General features: G+C 38.6%; 1 protein-coding gene across 1 annotated transcript in view; it reads right to left on the bottom strand.

The window, feature by feature from the left end:
• Window positions 1-6,430: 6,430 nt before the first annotated feature.
• The window catches only part of strn4 (striatin, calmodulin binding protein 4), a 51,184-nt gene continuing 38,040 nt past the window's right edge, over window positions 6,431-19,574 (bottom strand). The window contains exons 10-18 of the mRNA XM_066704120.1: window positions 18,944-19,119; window positions 18,628-18,675; window positions 17,952-18,073; window positions 16,779-16,949; window positions 16,394-16,534; window positions 15,444-15,542; window positions 14,809-14,895; window positions 14,016-14,198; window positions 6,431-13,393 (exon numbers count right to left, since the gene is read on the bottom strand). Coding sequence (XP_066560217.1) covers window positions 14,029-14,198; window positions 14,809-14,895; window positions 15,444-15,542; window positions 16,394-16,534; window positions 16,779-16,949; window positions 17,952-18,073; window positions 18,628-18,675; window positions 18,944-19,119 — 1,014 coding nt within the window. The 3' untranslated portion in view covers window positions 6,431-13,393; window positions 14,016-14,028. The remainder of the gene's footprint in view (window positions 13,394-14,015; window positions 14,199-14,808; window positions 14,896-15,443; window positions 15,543-16,393; window positions 16,535-16,778; window positions 16,950-17,951; window positions 18,074-18,627; window positions 18,676-18,943; window positions 19,120-19,574) is intronic.

The raw sequence follows: 19,574 nt of genomic DNA, 5'->3' as shown, positions 1-19,574 counted from the left end.
TTTATTCTTAAAGGTTCATAAAACTGGAACTTGGAAACAACCGTTATGGGGATCTTAGTGTTTGAGAAACACAAAATAAAAATCAAGTGTCTTGAAATTTCAGGGAATGGAGATGACAGACTTGGTTATGATTAAATATATAAATATCAAATTCTGGATTTCAATAACCAGATAATTTGCTAAGAATAATATTTTATTAATTAAAAACATTGGAAACAAAACAAAACAAAAAGGCAAGAAAGTTATAAACCAAAAAGCTATTTGCTGCTTGAGCTTGGCCTGTTTTTCAATACCTATCAATCCATTACACATCAGTTTATTAAATGAAAACATCAGAAAGGGTTACAGACCAGGGGGGGAATTTGGTGCATCATATCCACAACATTTTAAGTTTAGCCAGAATTACATTCAGATGTTTATTAAGAAGGAAACCAGAGTCAGTTTCAGCTACATTCAGGTAGCTTGTTAAAAACTCTTTCTGAAAAAAGTTTCTTCTATTGTTTCTTTAAGAGTAATAATAATTGTATTGTAACTGCATATAGCAATTTAACAGAATAGGCATTATACTCTCATTGCAGAAGAGGAGACAACTCAATGTGTTCTTTTTGAGGGTCAATTAGAACATCAGCAACAATAATAATAATAGTCACCTGTAGGTGGATATTTTACTTACATTGTGTTTTCTTTAAATTATTCTTGATTATATTTTTCAAAAGGAAAGAAAAATAAATGATCTTCTTTCCAAATGTGCTAATATTTATAAATTGGATTTTGTCCTGTGAAATGAAGGTCATTTGAGATTTCTGGAACAGTGTGATCCATTTCAGCTTTCATTGCTGCAAGCTGTTGTGTAAGACAACCCCCTATTGGGTATTTCAAACTTATTTTCTTATAGTTGGGAGTGAAGTTAAAATAGCATATTTAATATATCATAGACATATTTCAAACTTGTTTGTTTGGGTCAATTATACATGGAGAGTCTACATAAACAATTACCATTTTTTTGGCTTGATCATTACAGTAAGTATAGAGTATCTTTCTACACACTGGGAAAGATCACTTTGCTGTGAGAGTCTGGTTTGTTGATTCGCAGTAACGGAAAAAGAAAAGACGGAGAGACTTTTTTAGGAGGAAGGGTTGACTCTAATACTTCAGTTAAAGTATGCGCTCCGGTATTCCTGAGTCGTTACACGCCATAAAATATGTTTACGAGGATATTGTAAAAGCGGGAGTGGGTTGTTTTTCACTTTATTTTTCCAATGAAAAGGAAGCGCTGCCAGTCGTTGTCGTAGCGACGCAGGCAGAAATGGCTAAACTGACTGTGTGCCTCCGTGCGTGGCCGCATTAACACTGCTCTTATCGCCTGGACAATATAAACCACTACAAAAAACAATGTTCCACACGCAGAAGGTCACTTTAACCGAGTCACATTAATGTCAGAAATGTGCCACTGAACCTTTTAAGCGCCATCTAACATTATTTCCCTCAAAACTTTGTTTTTCATGGAGGCACACATTGTATTTTTCACTTTTCAAACTTGTATTATTTATTGTAACACGTATAAGACCACTAAGCGGCCACTATAGGTCACTTATTTTCTTGTTTTTAACCCAATCCAGTATGACTTTGAATGTGTGCTTGGCTTTCCTCAACGATTTGCCATTTATTTTCCCCTCTACACTGACAATAGTTGTATCACTAGTTGTATCACTTGTATCTCCCACATCTCAGGCATCCTGGGTGCATTCCTGCCAAGAGTCATTTCAGATGGGTGGGGAGATAACTAGTGCATTGTACAGTCTTAACATTACTTGCCTTGTTTTAAATTCTACACTTTTGACAATATACCCTAGCATTCGGTTTGCCTTTTTTATTGCTTCCCCACATTGTTTGGATGGAGAAAGTGAGGAGTCCACATAGACTCCTAGGTCTTTCTCATGCGTCACTTCATCTAGTTCTATTCCTCCAATAGTGTAATTATAGTGGACATTTTTATTACCTGCATGTAATACCTTTGAATTTCATCTGCCAGTTGTTGGCCCACAACTGAATATTATCCAAGTCCCTTTGAATAACCTGTGCTGCCGAGATTGTATCTGCTGAGCCACCTATTTTAGTAAATGCTTACCGATGACGTTGCAGCACACTTCTGGCGTAACTGAACTATGGCCACTCTGCAAGGGGGAGGGGATAGCATTTGTACACAAATGCTACTTTTAAAATTGTGTTACAATTACACTAGACATTGTGTAATACTGGCAATTTGTGATTTAAGTCTTCGAGGCAATCAAGCCCCGCCCCAAATGGCATGACTGGGTGTTACCTGGGTGATGTGCGTGTTGGGTTTGCACCAAATATAATGCTTTACATTTAGGCCAGAGATCAATTTTTGTTTTACTGGACCACAGGATGTTTTTGCTTCCCACATGCCTTATTTTGTAAATAAGCAGGATTTTAAATATTCTTTTTCGTAAATAGCTTTCTTCTCGTCACTTTTTTTATATAGACCAGATTTCTGGAGTACCTGAGCTATTGTTTACTATTGTTTAGTTTCTCCTTCTAAGCCATGGTACCCTGTAGGTATTTAAGATTAGTTATTGGCCTCTTGGTGGCTTCTCTTGGAAGACCAATGTACCCCGCTGTTCAGTTTGGGAGGATGGCCTGCTCTAAACAGATTCTGGGTGGTGCCGTATACCTTCCACTTCTTAATGATTGTTTTGACTGTGCTCCTCCAAGGGATATTCAATGCCTTTAAAATCTTTAAAATACCCCTCCCCTGATCTGTGCCTTTCCCCAAATTAATCTCCTAGGGCTTCACGGTAGTATCTTTGCTTTGAATATAATACTTATCTATTGAAGACTTTTCAGTTTTTTATTAAAATATTTTCACCCACATTGAAAGTGTGGAGTAGGTTGTGTAGATCAGAAGAAAACGAATCCCATTAACTGCATTAAGATATCAGTTTGGTATACAACAAAATATGAAAATGTCCAAGGGGAGAAAATACTTCCTATAGGCACTGGATTTTGCAGTTGCAGCTACCAGCACGAGACACACAGGAAATTATACATCTATATCTATGTATATATAACTCTCTCACTTACATATATATATACACTCACCTAAAGGATTATTAGGAACACCTGTTCAATTTCTCATTATTGCAATTATCTAACCAACCAATCACATGGCAGTTGCTTCAATGCATTTAGGGGTGTGGTCCTGGTCAAGACAATCTCCTGAACTCCAAACTGAATGTCTGAATGGGAAAGAAAGGTGATTTAAGCAATTTTGAGCGTGGCATGGTTGTTGGTGCCAGACGGGCCGGTCTGAGTATTTCACAATCTGCTCAGTTACTGGGATTTTCACGCACAACCATTTCCAGGGTTTACAAAGAATGGTGTGAAAAGGGAAAAACATCCAGTATGCGGCAGTCCTGTGGGCGAAAATGCCTTGTTGATGCTAGAGGTCAGAGGAGAATGGGCCGACTGATTCAAGCTGATAGAAGAGCAACTTTGACTGAAATAACCACTCGTTACAACCGAGCTATGCAGCAAAGCATTTGTGAAGCCACAACACGTACAACCTTGAGGCGGATGGGCTACAACAGCAGAAGACCCCACCGGGTACCACTCATCTCCACTACAAATAGGAAAAAGAGGCTACAATTTGCACAAGCTCACCAAATTGGACAGTTGAAGACTGGAAAAATGTTGCCTGGTCTGATGAGTCTCGATTTCTGTTGAGACATTCAGATGGTAGAGTCAGAATTTGGCGTAAACAGAATGAGAACATGGATCCATCATGCCTTGTTACCACTGTGCAGGCTGGTGGTGGTGGTGTAATGGTGTGGGGGATGTTTTCTTGGCACACTTTAGGCCCCTTAGTGCCAATTGGGCATCGTTTAAATGCCACGGCCTACCTGAGCATTGTTTCTGACCATGTCCATCCCTTTATGACCACCATGTACCCATCCTCTGATGGCTACTTCCAGCAGGATAATGCACCATGTCACAAAGGTCGAATCATTTCAAATTGGTTTCTTGAACATGACAATGAGTTCACTGTACTAAACTGGCCCCCACAGTCCCCAGATCTCAACCCAATAGAGCATCTTTGGGATGTGGTGGAACGGGAGCTTCGTGCCCTGGATGTGCATCCCACAAATCTCCATCAACTGCAAGATGCTATCCTATCAATATGGGCCAACATTTCTAAAGAATGCTTTCAGCACCTTGTTGAATCAATGCCACGTAGAATTAAGGCAGTTCTGAAGGCGAAAGGGGGTCAAACACAGTATTAGTATGGTGTTCCTAATAATCCTTTAGGTGAGTGTACATATTGATAGGATAGCATCTTGCAGTTGATGGAGATTTGTGGGATGCACATCCAGGGCACGAAGCTCCCGTTCCACCACATCCCAAAGATGCTCTATTGGGTTGAGATCTGGTGACTGTGGGGGCCAGTTTAGTACAGTGAACTCATTGTCATGTTCAAGAAACCAATTTGAAATGATTCGACCTTTGTGACATGGTGCATTATCCTGCTGGAAGTAGCCATCAGAGGATGGGTACATGGTGGTCATAAAGGGATGGACATGGTCAGAAACAATGCTCAGGTAGGCCGTGGCATTTAAACGATGCCCAATTGGCACTAAGGGGCCTAAAGTGTGCCAAGAAAACATCCCCCACACCATTACACCACCACCAGCAGCCTGCACAGTGGTAACAAGGCATGATGGATCCATGTTCTCATTCTGTTTACGCCAAATTCTGACTCTACCATCTGAATGTCTCAACAGAAATCGAGACTCATCAGACCAGGCAACATTTTTCCAGTCTTCAACTGTCCAATTTTGGTGAGCTTGTGCAAATTGTAGCCTCTTTTTCCTATTTGTAGTGGAGATGAGTGGTACCCGGTGGGGTCTTCTGCTGTTGTAGCCCATCCGCCTCAAGGTTGTACGTGTTGTGGCTTCACAAATGCTTTGCTGCATACCTCGGTTGTAACGAGTGGTTATTTCAGTCAAAGTTGCTCTTCTATCAGCTTGAATCAGCCCATTCTCCTCTGACCTCTAGCATCAACAAGGCATTTTCGCCCCCACAGGACTGCCGCATACTGGATGTTTTTCCCTTTTCACACCATTCTTTGTAAACCCTAGAAATGGTTGTGCGTGAAAATCCCAGTAACTGAGCAGATTGTGAAATACTCAGACCGGCCCGTCTGGCACCAACAACCATGCCACGCTCAAAATTGCTTAAATCACCTTTCTTTCCCATTCAGACATTCAGTTTGGAGTTCAGGAGATTGTCTTGACCAGGACCACACCCCTAAATGCATTGAAGCAACTGCCATGTGATTGGTTGGTTAGATAATTGCATTAATGAGAAATTGAACAGGTGTTCCTAATAATCCTTTAGGTGAGTGTATATACACACACACATGGATAAATATAGATAGATATATAATGTAAGTTTCCAATACTCATGGTTAAATAATTTCACTAACCTAACTAACTAAACTAACAATAATTGTTATGAAAATGTGCACATGTAAAAATAAGAAAACGGTGCATATGGGGGATTTTCATTTGAATTACATACGAAGTCACATTTTATTGTTTCTGTAGTTATTCCGCACCCTAGTGGTAGCACTGATCTCTGCAATAGTAACTGCTTCACATGAAAATCTTTAGAGAATTGTGAAATAATGCAATTTTGTTTAGTGATCTAATTATTTAAATTGTGTTATTTCACTTCACTCTATCACATTCAGTTTCAATATCATTGTGGTGAACTTCGCATTTAGCAATCAAACTCTGCTGGAATAAGAGTGGGATATGCAAATGAGTGGGACTCAGAAATATGTTATTTAGTAGTTTCCACTATCCAAGCTGACATGTAACACGATTTAACAATCGGTAACATACACTCTTCAATTACACAATATTACAAGGGTAAATAAACATCTCGCTGCATAATAGGTACCACCAAATCCCATCTACGAAGGCTAAATATACTGCCTTCTAACATGAAATCAAAATCAGGATTAATTCAGTGTTTAGAACATTTACTGATCTACAAAATCCTCAGTGAAAGACCTATATCCAGGCAACACTTCAGGAGTCATTTTGGCCATTGGTGGACCTATCCTGCATTATTAGACTGGATAGCTATCTTTCTGCAATGCTAATGCATTATCTCTACCCAAAATTGAATGCTTCAGCAGAAACAATATTTAATTGCTGTGGAGTTGAGCACCATACTGTACCTGCATTCAAACTCACAGGAATAAAACACACAACGTTTACATTCTATACACAAAAGATTTTTTTCTTAATTTTTATTTTTTTAAGCATTTTGTTTTCTTCTTTATGATATACAAGACCCCAAAGATGAAAAAACAGGAGAAAAAAAAAAAGATACAAGATACAATGCATTACAAAAACAAAAAACAAAACTAAATAAATAAAAAAGAATGGGTCTTTTGCCTTTTAGTTATACAGGGAATTTGAAGGATACAGTTTAATGATGTACAAAATATCACACAGTGATAAGTTGCTATTAAAAAAAAGAAAGAAACTAGAGCCCTTTAACCTTGGCATTGACTGTTTATTTTTTCATAGTTTTTTTCTTACTTTTTTGACATATCATTTACAAGCATTTCTAAGACTACTTGAAAGAATTTTACATTTCAGATACTACAACATTCTCATCTTAAAAAAGAAAACCGTATAAAATGTCAATTGAACATTTACAAAACACAGATTAACAGCTTTTTGTCTGCTCTGTTTCACTTTATTTCCTTTGAAATGGTTTTCGGAATGTGAATTACTAGGATTGTGATCGCTAATGAGCAACATCCCCACTTCCCGCCCACCCCCAATCTCAAGCAAATAAATTGAAATTATAATGTGCATTTTACCAATAAAAAAGCAGAAGCAGAAGTGAAGGGCCATAGATCCTCAATAAACACAATCTGGGCATTTCTATTAGTGAAAGCCAAACTGATCACTGAGTGAATGTTGGTTTAGTTCAAGTGTCCAGGTAATGGGGATAGAAAGGAAACACACACATCCAAAATCTCGTTACATGCCAGGTAAAAAAAAAGTCAAAATGGAGTAGTACCTGCACAGTTACACACACTTCTTTGGAGAATTTATGCAACTGTCAGTACTCCGTTTTTAATAGTGATATGTTTGGGAACCATAGCAGACAGCCATGGTCCTAAGAGCCAAAATACACAGTCTTCTGCTTTCTGCGTTCCCACTGGAACTCTTCATCACATCACTGAACCATTGATTTACTCATTTTAAAACAGTTCAGCGTGGATTCTAGGTCACAAGCCAGGTGGGCATGGGAAGACGCTGCAGAACAGCTGCTCTGCTCTGTACTACCAGGGCTGGCCACCACTGCTGTAACACTGCAGTTAGAAATCGGGTGCCGACAGTTGAGAAGACGGGGTGGGGATGCATCAAGTATTTGTGATGATCAACTATCACTGTCACTGCATGCAGAGCTCAGAACTGTCTGTAGTTAAAGTCTTTTTACTTATTCATGTATTTATATTTTACATCTAAGGCTTACTTAGATAATCTTGTCCTGGCTTGATTACAGCCAACACTTAGATAGCATTGAGGTAAGCAGGGGAGTAGTAGTGTAAGAACCTGGCATAGCTGAACAGTATACTGGATTTGATGTTTAAGAATAAACATGCTAATCTATCATTTTAACCTTTTTTCCCCCTACACTTTACCAATATCTTAAAATACCCTGTTTGCTTTCATATACCATGTTTTCTTTCTTGTTTTTTTTTTTTTCCTGGGGACAATTTTTAAAATTCCTCATAAATATACATGTACACATTTTCACAGAACTACACCTCAGTAATAAGAAATACTTTAACTTCCTCACTAATTTCACCCACTATCACAGAAATTCCTTGTATCTTGCTACCTGTGCTCCAGTGAGTGCTTCCATCAGAGCAGTTTGTAGATCAGCATTTAAATTTTCGAACCCTGATGTTCTATATTGATAGCAAGAGACTTCACACCTGATCCTGAAGAGTCCCAATCCAGCAGGTTTTATAGATCATCCTTGAAATAATTAAATTATGAAGACCTTTCATGCTGATTAATTAAGCATTTAGTGAGATCTTTTGGAACAAACACCTGAACAGCCTTCAGCCCCCCATGGACTAAAGTTCCCTTCATCTAATAAAACTTACTGATAGCACACGACAACATAGCAGCACCCCGCTATGGCATCACCACATAAGTACTCAACAGCCACTGGACATAGGGGAGACACCTACAAAAATTAACAAAAAACTAAAAAGTGAATTATTTTGCCATGCCTTCTGTATAGTTTTCACCTTTGGAAGTAAAATAAAATCCTTTCATTTCCTATTTTGGGTGTATTTATTTCCAATAAACCATTGGTTAACCAGCTACCATCATTAGTACTGGGACCAAACTGGTCTGTTTCGGCACACAGCTCAGAAATAAATGCTACCTCATTTCGCCTTTCAGTATTAACCTAAACAAACTGACATCTCCTGGATGCCTTAAAAAAAACATGACATAACTGATGTATGTAGTATGTGTAGCGATTATTATGTTACATGTTACAGTAAGGTGTAGATGCCAGTCCAAGACTGAAATCTTTACAGTGGGATTCTCTGACTAACTTGCCATTAGTGCCCCCATTGACCACCACTGTAAATGTCATATCATGCTCCTCTATTAACTACAGCACTCAGTCAATGGTGGTTGGTAATTAACTGACCATGGGATTACATGCTGATCGAATGACTAGAGTATTAGCGTGTGTGATTGGTTTTACTGCCCCATAACCTGCCCGTAATTCCAAACAAATTCGTTTTTCTAGTAAGCCTTCCCCGCCCCCATTGCTTTCTGAATCGCAAAGGAAAGTATACCTTGAAATGACGACACAGTGCAATAAGAGGGATGACCTCCGCCTCAGCCAAAAGGTCAAATGTGAGCAGTTAGGAACTGAGGTCAAGACTGAGGGTTAGTGTCCTTTTTCAGAAAACCTTGTCTTTTGATTTTTTTCAAGTCTTGAAGAAAAACAGATGACCATTTTTGGTCCCTCATCTACCTTTGGTTGTGAATGATACAAAGATAAGTTAGTTAGGAACAGGTTGAATTTAGTGTGCTGTAGATTGTGTATGAAAGTGTATATGAACTAAACAGCTTAATAAAAAATAGTCTAACATTCCATGGTCCATGCTACACTATTCATTGTGCATCTGCTGTCCTGGTACAGCACTCAGACACAACTGAATTCAGTCTGTAATCTCTGCTGTATTAAAACAGACTGCATAATTAGCAAGTGCTGTATCCATCACACAACATATTGGGAAACAATTAAAAAATAATATAAAGAATTTGAGAACAGGTTTCAACACATTTAGTTTGTGTTTGAAGTGGTTCCATTATTTAAATTCCCTTTTCAGCCCCTTTTCAGTCTAAGGGCAGGATGAAATTAAAATTTTGACCCTCCCACTAACAGCAAATTGCAAACCTGCTACAGTTGTAGCAGTTACATGTACGAATAGAAGAAAGTAGCATTTTATAGAAAATTAAGTCACAGCCTGAAAAAACATCCCTTTAGTTAAACTATAGCAAGAATCAAACAGGGATTCTCTGAAGTGAAGGACAGAAGAAGGATATGTTAAATGGGATTGTTCCTGAAATGTACATTAAATAGGCATTGTTTTGCTGTAATTACTTATGTAGTTATACAGTATTTACAGTGTAATTACACAAATTATGTAATTGTACATACAAATGTGTAATAGTAGTAAATAGCTTTTATACATAAATCACTGCTCAGTACTTATACCCAAAACAATGTAAAGTGTTAACATTTTTGGTTGAGCACTTGATCTGTATTTTGTGATCCAGCCATTTTCATCAATTTATCAATAAATGTTTGGATGACTTAGCATTGACTATACAAGTATTCAACATTAGATTGTTGTAAATATGATTAAGACAGTTTGCCATTCTTTATGTAGTTTTACAGCTTGGGCCATACAGAAACAGAAGTATATGTTCTTTACTGTAGAAATTAAGCACCAGTTTAATGAAGATTTCCCATTTAATAGGGATGAGGCAGAATTTGGGAACAGGTTTGGAGTCATTCTTGATCTTTTACTGCTGCCAGCCAAGCAAAAGCAACTGGCAGGATTTATTTGTATTACCCTTTCTAATGAAAAAAGCATAGCCCCAACTAACTATGTATTATGTGTTATGATTTAAAAAGCATAGAAATGACTACAATTGCAGAGAATACTGCATGTAGAAGGGACTGCTTTCTGACTGACTACATGCAAACACACCATGCCTGTTACGTCACTTCTGCAAACTTAAATTGAATACCAGTATAGTTTCTAGCCAGCTCTCATGATACAGGTACACACTAATGGAATTCTGCCAGGATCACAGAATAAGAGTATCTGTGATATTATATAAACACGGAGCCCCTTATACAGAAGCATTCACACAAAGTGATCCCTAACACAACAGTGAACAGCCAATCTGTGTGTGACATATATAGAAATATAGCACAACTGAAGACAGAGGAACACATTGAGGGCTTTCAGATGCAGAGAGAAATGAATGACTTTCTAATAAAATAATGCAACAGCTATTCTGCATTAGGAGTGGTCTCCAACCAAGGTCCTCCAGCCAAGTTAGTTTTAAAGATCAGCCCATAAGCAGTAATTTCTAAAGACTCAGAGAACATGTTAGTTATGGATAAGTTAAGTGAACTTATCTTGAAGGCTGTTCTGGCATTTGTTCAGAAATATGTCTAAAATACAGATCAGACTTTATGCTTTATGGATCAGAATGATAGGTGTCTGAGTCTTTATTAATTTACCACTTATTGGTGACTCATAAATCTGACTGGATTGGGGATTTTCTTAAGCAGAGCTTAATGGGATTTTTCCAGTTTCCCTTCACGTTTCTGACCCCCTCACCACAACACAGGTCCCTGAATCACACAAGATTTATAGCACCAAGAAAAACAGCTAGCTCAGTATGTACACTAATATATATATATATATATATATATATATATATATTGATGTGATCGTAAGGTATATACAAGGTTGTATGCTCATAAGTGCAGCTACCTTGCTCAATTTTCCCTTTTGGATGTAAACAGTAAGATCGATCAACTACTGCAACCAATAGGGACACCTCCTGAGCAGGCGCCACACTGAATGAACTTGACTCAGTATCAGTTCAGTAGAGGAGCTTTAGTTCTTTATAGAATGCAGAAGAATTGTATATTCCCCTAACAGAGTTAAAAATCAGATGCCTACACCCTACATTGGCTATGCAATTCCCAGGCATATCTCATAGTAAGAGAAAACTGTCACCTTGTCTACCTTAATACATCTAAACATATTCAGGATGAAATATACATGTCACTCAAGGCATAATTGTATATTATACAGCTCATGTCAGCTGATAAGAGCTTTTAAAAATATATATTTGTATTCATTTTAAAATGTTATGCACCCTTTTTTTCCCTTCTTTTAAGACCATTTCAATTTAATTCAAAGGTGCCAATGTGTTTGAATTGTAAAGTATGGCGCACTGACATTGACAAGGGCCTGATAAATTCCCCCTCCTCCCATAATGTAATGAAAGACGAGCCTGGATGAAAACTTGAAAGCCCCTAAAAATTGCAAAACCAGGACAGTGACTTGCTGCCGCCACCCCCCTCCACCCCAGGTAGATAAATACAAATCATATCTGTTCAGAACAAAATAGTAAGAAAACATTATAATATGGATTAAAAGTGTCTTGCACAGCAGATGAAATCCTGCTACATAAATCTTCTCTATTTCAAGCACTATTATTTGGGCTGCTACATTATCCCAACTTTGGTCACTGCAAAACCGCCAGCTTTCAAATGATCACTTCCAGACATTTGTTCCACCTCCCAATACAATCCGCCTTGCTACAGCAGGTCCAATTTAGAATGGAGTTCCAGACGGAAAGAAAATGGAATTGCATTACTGTTTGATGAAAAGCCCCATGCAATCTAGATGTCTGGAAGCACTGATGCAAACTGACCACCTGCTGCTATCCAAACACAGTATACAGATCTCTTCTGAATGGACAAGACTTTAAGAATGGGGGGAATTCACTAAACTGGTCCAGTTAAGCAAATTAAGAATGAGGTTGTTTATAATAAAAATAATGCAGGTAGGGTGAACACACAGTATCCCTCCAGGAGCAGAATTTTGCACCATACCACTGTGCTGGGGTTATTTCTTACCGTGACTGACATTACAAAGCATCAGAGGTTACATATGTTGACTATTTGTAATGCCAAGTCACACTGGAAATGCCCCCATAATTATACATACATATTTGTGTCCTATACCCTACGGCATACAGCAAATAAGGTTTAGTGCATCAGTTTTCACTGTCTGTCCCCATAATAAGCCTTGCAGCTTTCCCATATTTATTTTTCCAAATGCACAGAATTTACCCTAACACACCATCCTAAAACAAAAAGCTTCTCAAGTTATTCATAATAACAAAATCAAACCATCTCGTTGCTCAGCAGGTGGGTTCCACTCCCACCAGAATCTAAGGGGAGTGAGACTCCTGCAAACCGCTAACACATTTATATCAGAACGTGTGTATTTTATTAGAAATCAAATGAAGTATGTGCCTCGCCTTATATGCAAAGTACAAAACAGAAAACCCATTTGCTCAGTGTCCATTCTGCTACTTAAGAACTGGAAGCCATTTAATTAAAGAGGAAACCAAACAGCTAAACTATTGGAAAGTTATGTAATTATATAGACAAAAGCTCTTCATCAACTGTGGAAACTTAACAGGCATCAGTACGCTTTTAAAAGGCAAGTATTTGCTTACAATAATGTTTAGTCCAAAATGAAAGCCTAATGCTGAGCCAGTGTGGAGGAGAGAGACAGGAGGTTTGGTGTAAAATGTTGTCTATTTTACTGCTCTTAAAGAACATCCTTTCCTCCCCCATCGGAGAACATAACCTTATAGTCTGTAGTGTAAAATTTTCCCCCCTTTTTCTGGCTCTCTCTCATTCTCGTTTGTAGTGTGAAAAAGTGGCAGATCTCAGAGACTTCAACAGATCAGCAGAAAACAAAGGCCTGACTTGGGATACTGTTCAGCAATAAACATTTGGAACTCATACAGTAATATTTTGACTATAGTGATGTGATAAGGAATATAGTATAGAGTCATGGATCTTGATGTGGCTTTGGCAAACCTCTTGTGTTCCATGTATGTGGGGGTTATGAGATGTAGGGGGTGGGGAGGGGCCATGGTACCCAAGCTGTACTCAGTTCCAGCTCCCAGAAGACCACCTGGAACAGGAAAGAAAAATGGCATGAAATCACAGAACAATAGGTCATACCATAGATATAATTGGAAACTGGACTCATGGCACAGGTCTTATTGAATTCACAGCCACTGCAGCATGGTGCCTTGATGTAAATGTGTTCCTGGAAGTGGTCACAATCAAATCTTGCCATGCAATGACTGACACATAGCAGGGAAAGTGAATAGTGTATAGTGTAAGTGTGAGAGTGTGTCTGAGAGAATGAGATGCAATTAGTGTGGTTTATAAATCATAAATATTATGAATAACAATTATTCCATATCCATTTTGCACCATTAGGATGCGTCTTTCCTTGAGTTTCAAATGTGGCAGAAATGTAACACAGAAGAGAATCTCTATGAATATGTCCATACTTAAAACAAACAATCTTTAAATATAGTTGTAACATAGTAAAAAGTGCAAAAATTACGAGGGATAACTTGCATAAAGTTAAAATATTAGTTAAGTTAAAAGTACTTTATATAACACACTATCAACAGACATGTTCTGTATGTTTTAAAGGGTCTTTTCCTTTAAGGTGTGCAAGTAGGCACAAGACCTAGGGAGGTTTCTTGGGGGGTGGGGGGGAGAAGGAGGGAGTGTCATACTGTGCCGAGGAGCTCAGACAAAGATTTTAGCCAGCGCATCAGCCCCTCCGCTGGCGATGAAGGGTTGGCTGGGGTGGAAAGCCACATCATGTATGGCCTCGTCATGCTTCTTGCGGTGCGCTGTGATCTCCTGCACACATGTCCGGCTGTCCAGTGTCCAGAGTCGCACCGAGCAGTCATGACCTGGGACACACACACAGATTACAACACTGATTCCCCAGTGCCACCCAGTTAAGGGCACTGCCAAATCAAAGTCAAGTTCTTCCTTAAGTCGTGATCAAGAGAATGAGTTTCCCTGTTGCGATATCACCAACCATTATCGTGTGATTACAAAATAATAGAAAGGTAATATCAGGACACAAATATTATATTCTTAAGAACATAAGATAGTTTACAAACGAGAGGAGGCCATTCGACCCATCGTGCTCGTTTGGTGTCCGTGTCTTATGTGATCAAGACATCATAGCTGCTGATATCAAGATCCTGAGAAGAATTGTGTGTGTTCAAGGAAAACATTGTATGTTAATCTACTTTTTTAGTTCCTTCAAGACCAAAAAAATATATATATGGCACTCAAATTTTAATGCACTTCCTTAACTTGTTCTTAAAAGACATGACAGCTGCTGCCATCAAGATCATTATTTTACATAATCATGACATAATGAAGAACTTTATTAATTAAGGAAATGGTGTGCAGAAGCATTACATTCTCTTACTTTCTTTTTTCTTATTTGATGCATTGACTAGAACTATAGGGCCTAGACTAGAACAGACTGTAACTCATGCAACTTACTGCCTGAGATGAGATAAGTGCCTTTGGGGTCGGCAGCCAGGCAGGTCACTGCATCAAGGTGGGCTACCATGGAGTGAATTACTTTACCTGCAAAACACAGCCATGCCATAGAGACATCAGCACAGACTCACTGCTGCCTCAGAAACAGAGACATAGTATATACATAGACTCTAATAGGCATTAACTGGGAAACTGGGAGAGTTAATAAACTATTAACACAAAAGAAGTGTAGCATAAATGTGTGTATGTGCAAGATTGTGTTTGTGTGAGTGTGTATATGTAAGTGCATCAGGGCATGTGGGTGTCTGTTTGCTAGTGTTTCCACGTGTGTGTTTGAGTCTGTGTGAGCGCATGCAAACATGTGTAAGTGTGCCTGTGAGTGAGTTTAGGCATGCATATCTGTGTGAGTGTATGTGACTGTGTGTATATGAATGAGTGTTTAATTGAGTGAATGCATATATGTTTGAACGTGTGCATGTTTGTGTGAATGATTTTGTCTATGTTACGTGTATATGCACATATGTGTGATAAAATCCATCTGTGGTCGAGCGTGTTCATTTTTGTATGAGTGCATGCATCTAGGTTCCAGTGTGTGTATGTCTTTGCGAGTGCATGAAAGGATGCATGCAACTGACCGGTCTTATTGTCCAGGAAGCGAATGCTGCGATTTTCATGGGCAGTAACGGACACGGCCAAGGAGGGGTGGCTGACAACACGATTAATCAGCCCACAGCCTGCAGGAGGAGACAGAGAGACAGTGGAGGGGGACTCTCACACTTATAGCATCTCCACACAGGCTAAAAGAAATAGCCCAAGTCCTAATGGTATGGCCCACATAGACAGATTGAAGGAATTCAGTCTCTTTGGGAGAATAGAAGACTTTATGCAAGATCCCTAAATAAACAGCTAGGATCAAACTGCTACTAATAAGATGAATGAGGGACCACGTCAAGCTACTCTCCTTTTTAAACTTTGTACCGCATTGATTAATTTGAAAACCCAAAGCTATGATCGCAGTTCTTTCAAGAAAAATATATTTATCATGAGGCACTCATGATAATTTCATATATTTTCTTAACTTGCACTTACCTAATCCACATCTTGTTGCTTCCTACTATTGCTGTTATTTAGTAACAGCCTGCCTACATTTTGGTAATGATGCCTGCTTTGACCTCACTGCATATAGCACTGATGTAACTGTTGCCACATTATTGCTAACTACCCCTCTGTAGAATATTAAAATTCCATAGCAGATTTTAGTTGAAATTACTTCATTTAAAACGTTATTATGCAGTGCAGGGCTAGTGTCTTCCATTTTTTGTTCCAGCCCAGCTCTCAGCAACTTAATTGGTCTAACTAAATAATTAACTGGTTGAATTAACACTTCTTTCTGGATTCCTACATATTCTGTGGGCACAATGTCTTAACTAATCAAGTAAAAATAAAATATGAAGATCTTAAATTTGAAAAAAAGTGAGAAAAGTAAATTAACTGAGTAATTAAGAGCTCTTGTTGGGACAAAAAGCAGAAGACACTGTGGCCCTCCAGGACTGGAGTCTGACAAGCCTGTTCTAAAGCAACTCACCTTCCTTGCTCTTGGAATCCAGAGTCAGAATGCTCTGCTCAGTGTTGAGGTCATAAAGCACAGTCTCGCCACCATTATAAGACACCACGGCCTGGGAGGGCTCTGAGTTCACAAAAGCCACTGAGGTAGGGATCCCAAGCTCTGGAATGACATGCATATAGACAGTGACATCTTCTGTGTTTTCATGAGTTAACTGCCATTATTCTTGTAAACCCAACCTTCTAACCTATCTTTCTTTCCATCCCCACCCTATCTCCCTCTATCTGACCAAGCACCCTCTCTCTCTTATCCATCACCCTTTCTATGCCCCTCTCTCTGTAACCCCCTCTACCTCTCACCCATTTCTCTTAATCATCTCCCTTTCAACCCCCTCTCCCTCTCTCACCCTTGTCTTTGTTGAAGACGCTGAGGCAAGCGGAGCTCTGCTGTGAGGGGTCCCAGATTCGGACCGTCCCATCGGCGGAGCAGGAGGCCAGCCGGGTCTGGGCAGCGGAGAAGGCCAGCCCCCACACCGCATCCGAGTGTCCCGCCAGCACGCTGCTCTCAATCCCAGGATCTGCAACACACAGCATCTTGTAACTGTCCAGCCACAGCCACAGTACAACCACTAACTGGTATCTTTATAGCAGTGATTTTCAACCCTGGACCTGTCAGCTCAGGTACTATATTTAAACCATAATAATTTGCTTACTTTTACTTTAAAAACATTTTTGCTTTCAAAAAGTTTAAGAATTCAAGTGTCTTATATACTTTTACATTTCCCCAAATGGTTTTAAATAATTCAAAGCTCCAATTAGCCAGCTTTGTACTTCAGTTAAGGGATGAAATTCAGAAATGAACTGGAAGAAAAACAAGCAGGCCACTGAGTTCAGTTGAGAACCTATTTCATAAGATTGTTACAGCTGTACAAAAAAGCTAAAATGTGATCAACTCATATTATTATACAGACTTTGACTGATGCTTATATCCCATTACTCATAGCCCATTAAACAGGAAAATACATTTGAGGATAGTTTAGTCTTCTTAGTTTTATCATTGTAGGCTATTTATTTTTCTTTTAGTATTCATACAATATTGTTATGATTATTTGGTCTCCAATGGTTTGGCAATGTGATCGGACTAATACTAACAATAGTATAAGGCCTACCATTTAAGACTTGTTTTTAAAACTAATAGTGAACCATTGCAGCTCTGATGTGATCATTGTTAAGCCAGACAAAATCAATATGTTGGATTTCTGGCAGGAACCTCCACACACAACATAACTGAAAGCACACATTTGAAACACTTAAAAGCAATTGAGTCGTTTACATATCGTTCTTTTAAATATTGATTTGAAATGTATTATGATAATCGTGGTGCAGCGCAACAGGAACAATATCTACCATATCGTAGTGCATCTAAACCATGGTAAAAAACAGTATACCGCACATCCCTAAACCCAAAGTTAATCTGTTAATTCCAAGGAGGACCCTTTCTTCTGATTTGGGTTTGATTCATTTGTGAAGACTATTAGAAAGTGAACAAGTGTTGTAGAATTATTAGTTGTAACACTCACCATAATTATCATAGGGATCCACGTTGAGATCAGGAATCTTCCAGCAGCGAACAGTGCCGTCCAGCCCTCCACTGTAGCAGGACTCACCACTGTCCCCCATAGCCAGAGACAGAACAGCACCACTGCATACACACACACACAGCTCAGTCAACACAATAACTATGCATCTAAGGCTAGGAGGACAAACGAGGTAGCAGGGAGGTACATTTGAGTTCAATTCTAATTTGTGTCAGTCATTCATGGGGATTCAGTAAGTGATGATATAATTCCCTCTCTCTAAGAAATGTGAAACAACATATACAATTAAGGGATGTAATTGTGTAATTTTTTTAATTAGGATTTTTTTATGTATTTCTTTTTAATGCATTATTGTATTCACTTCGTACAAGGCTAAACTGACGTTGTGTTATGTCAACAATTTATTAATACTGCAATTATGTGATTAATATTATGATTGTTGAGTCATAAAATGCTACTGGCTTTTTCTGTGAAACTTCTGTGCAGTTTTTAGCAGCACAAAAAGCCCTAGGTAAATCTTATGGTAGTAAATTTGATTTGTTAGATGGTCATTTGACAAATACAATGACTTGTATAAACAAAAAAAAACACCAAACGAGCATGATGGGTCAAATGGCCTCCTCTCATTTGTAAACTTTATGTTCTTATGTTAATTTACCTGTGAGCTCTAAAGGTGTAGATTGGTTCTACGTCCAATGCTGCATTCCTGAGAGAGAGAGAGAGAGAGAGAGAGAATGATCTTCAGGACTTAAATTGACTACACAATCTGAGATCTGAGTGTGTATGTGTTAAATTAAGTAAAGTAAAAATATAGTACAATAGTGACATTTCTGTGTGGAATCATTATCAATATATACATTAAAATGACAGGGATCAGGTATAACAGACTTAAATTTAAGACTCACTTAGTGAGCAGGGGCTGGGAACAATATTGGAAAGTGAATAGTTTTATATAATTGGTTACTAGGACTCACTTCTTGGAGTGGATGGCCTTGTGTAAGTTCCACAGCTTTAGTGTGCCATCCTCAGAGGCACTGAGCAGCACGGCCTGGCTGGGGTGAAACATCAAGCCCCGGATGGCGTCAAAGTGGCTACGGAGGGTAAAGCGAGGGTTCCATGTCTTCTTGAACTCCTCACGGCTATCCTGCAGCTGATTAAGACACACATGCAAATTCAAACTGCTGTATTGTACTCATGTGCATACATTATTGAACTTTGTAACTTACTCATTTGAGTATTGTGTGGCATTTTCATAATGTAAACCTGGTATATGGATTACATCAAACACATTTGTGCTGTGAATCACATGCAGAGGCATTAGCAGCATTACTGTAAATTGATCTTGTCCTGCAAAAAAATTGTGATACCAAATCTAAAATTATTTCAGTTGTCCAAAAAGCTTCTTGCAGATCAGGTTTCAAATTATTTTTCAAATCATCTGTTTCAGTTATATTGCCTGAAAAGGAGGTAAACATTAAGCATAGGCCTTAATCTTTGGACGCTGCTAAATGTATGTCTATGTCTATGATATTCTATTTATTTTTTCTCTCCTCCCTGTTTCTTTTGAGTGATTTACTGGGACGTGCTCTGTGGCAGCTTGTTCCA

This window comes from Amia ocellicauda, chromosome 5, assembly GCF_036373705.1.
Source record: "Amia ocellicauda isolate fAmiCal2 chromosome 5, fAmiCal2.hap1, whole genome shotgun sequence".
Classification (NCBI taxonomy): domain Eukaryota; kingdom Metazoa; phylum Chordata; class Actinopteri; order Amiiformes; family Amiidae; genus Amia; species Amia ocellicauda.
The sequence above is the reverse complement of the archived record's forward strand: the minus strand, read 5'-3'. Positions and strand labels throughout refer to the sequence as shown.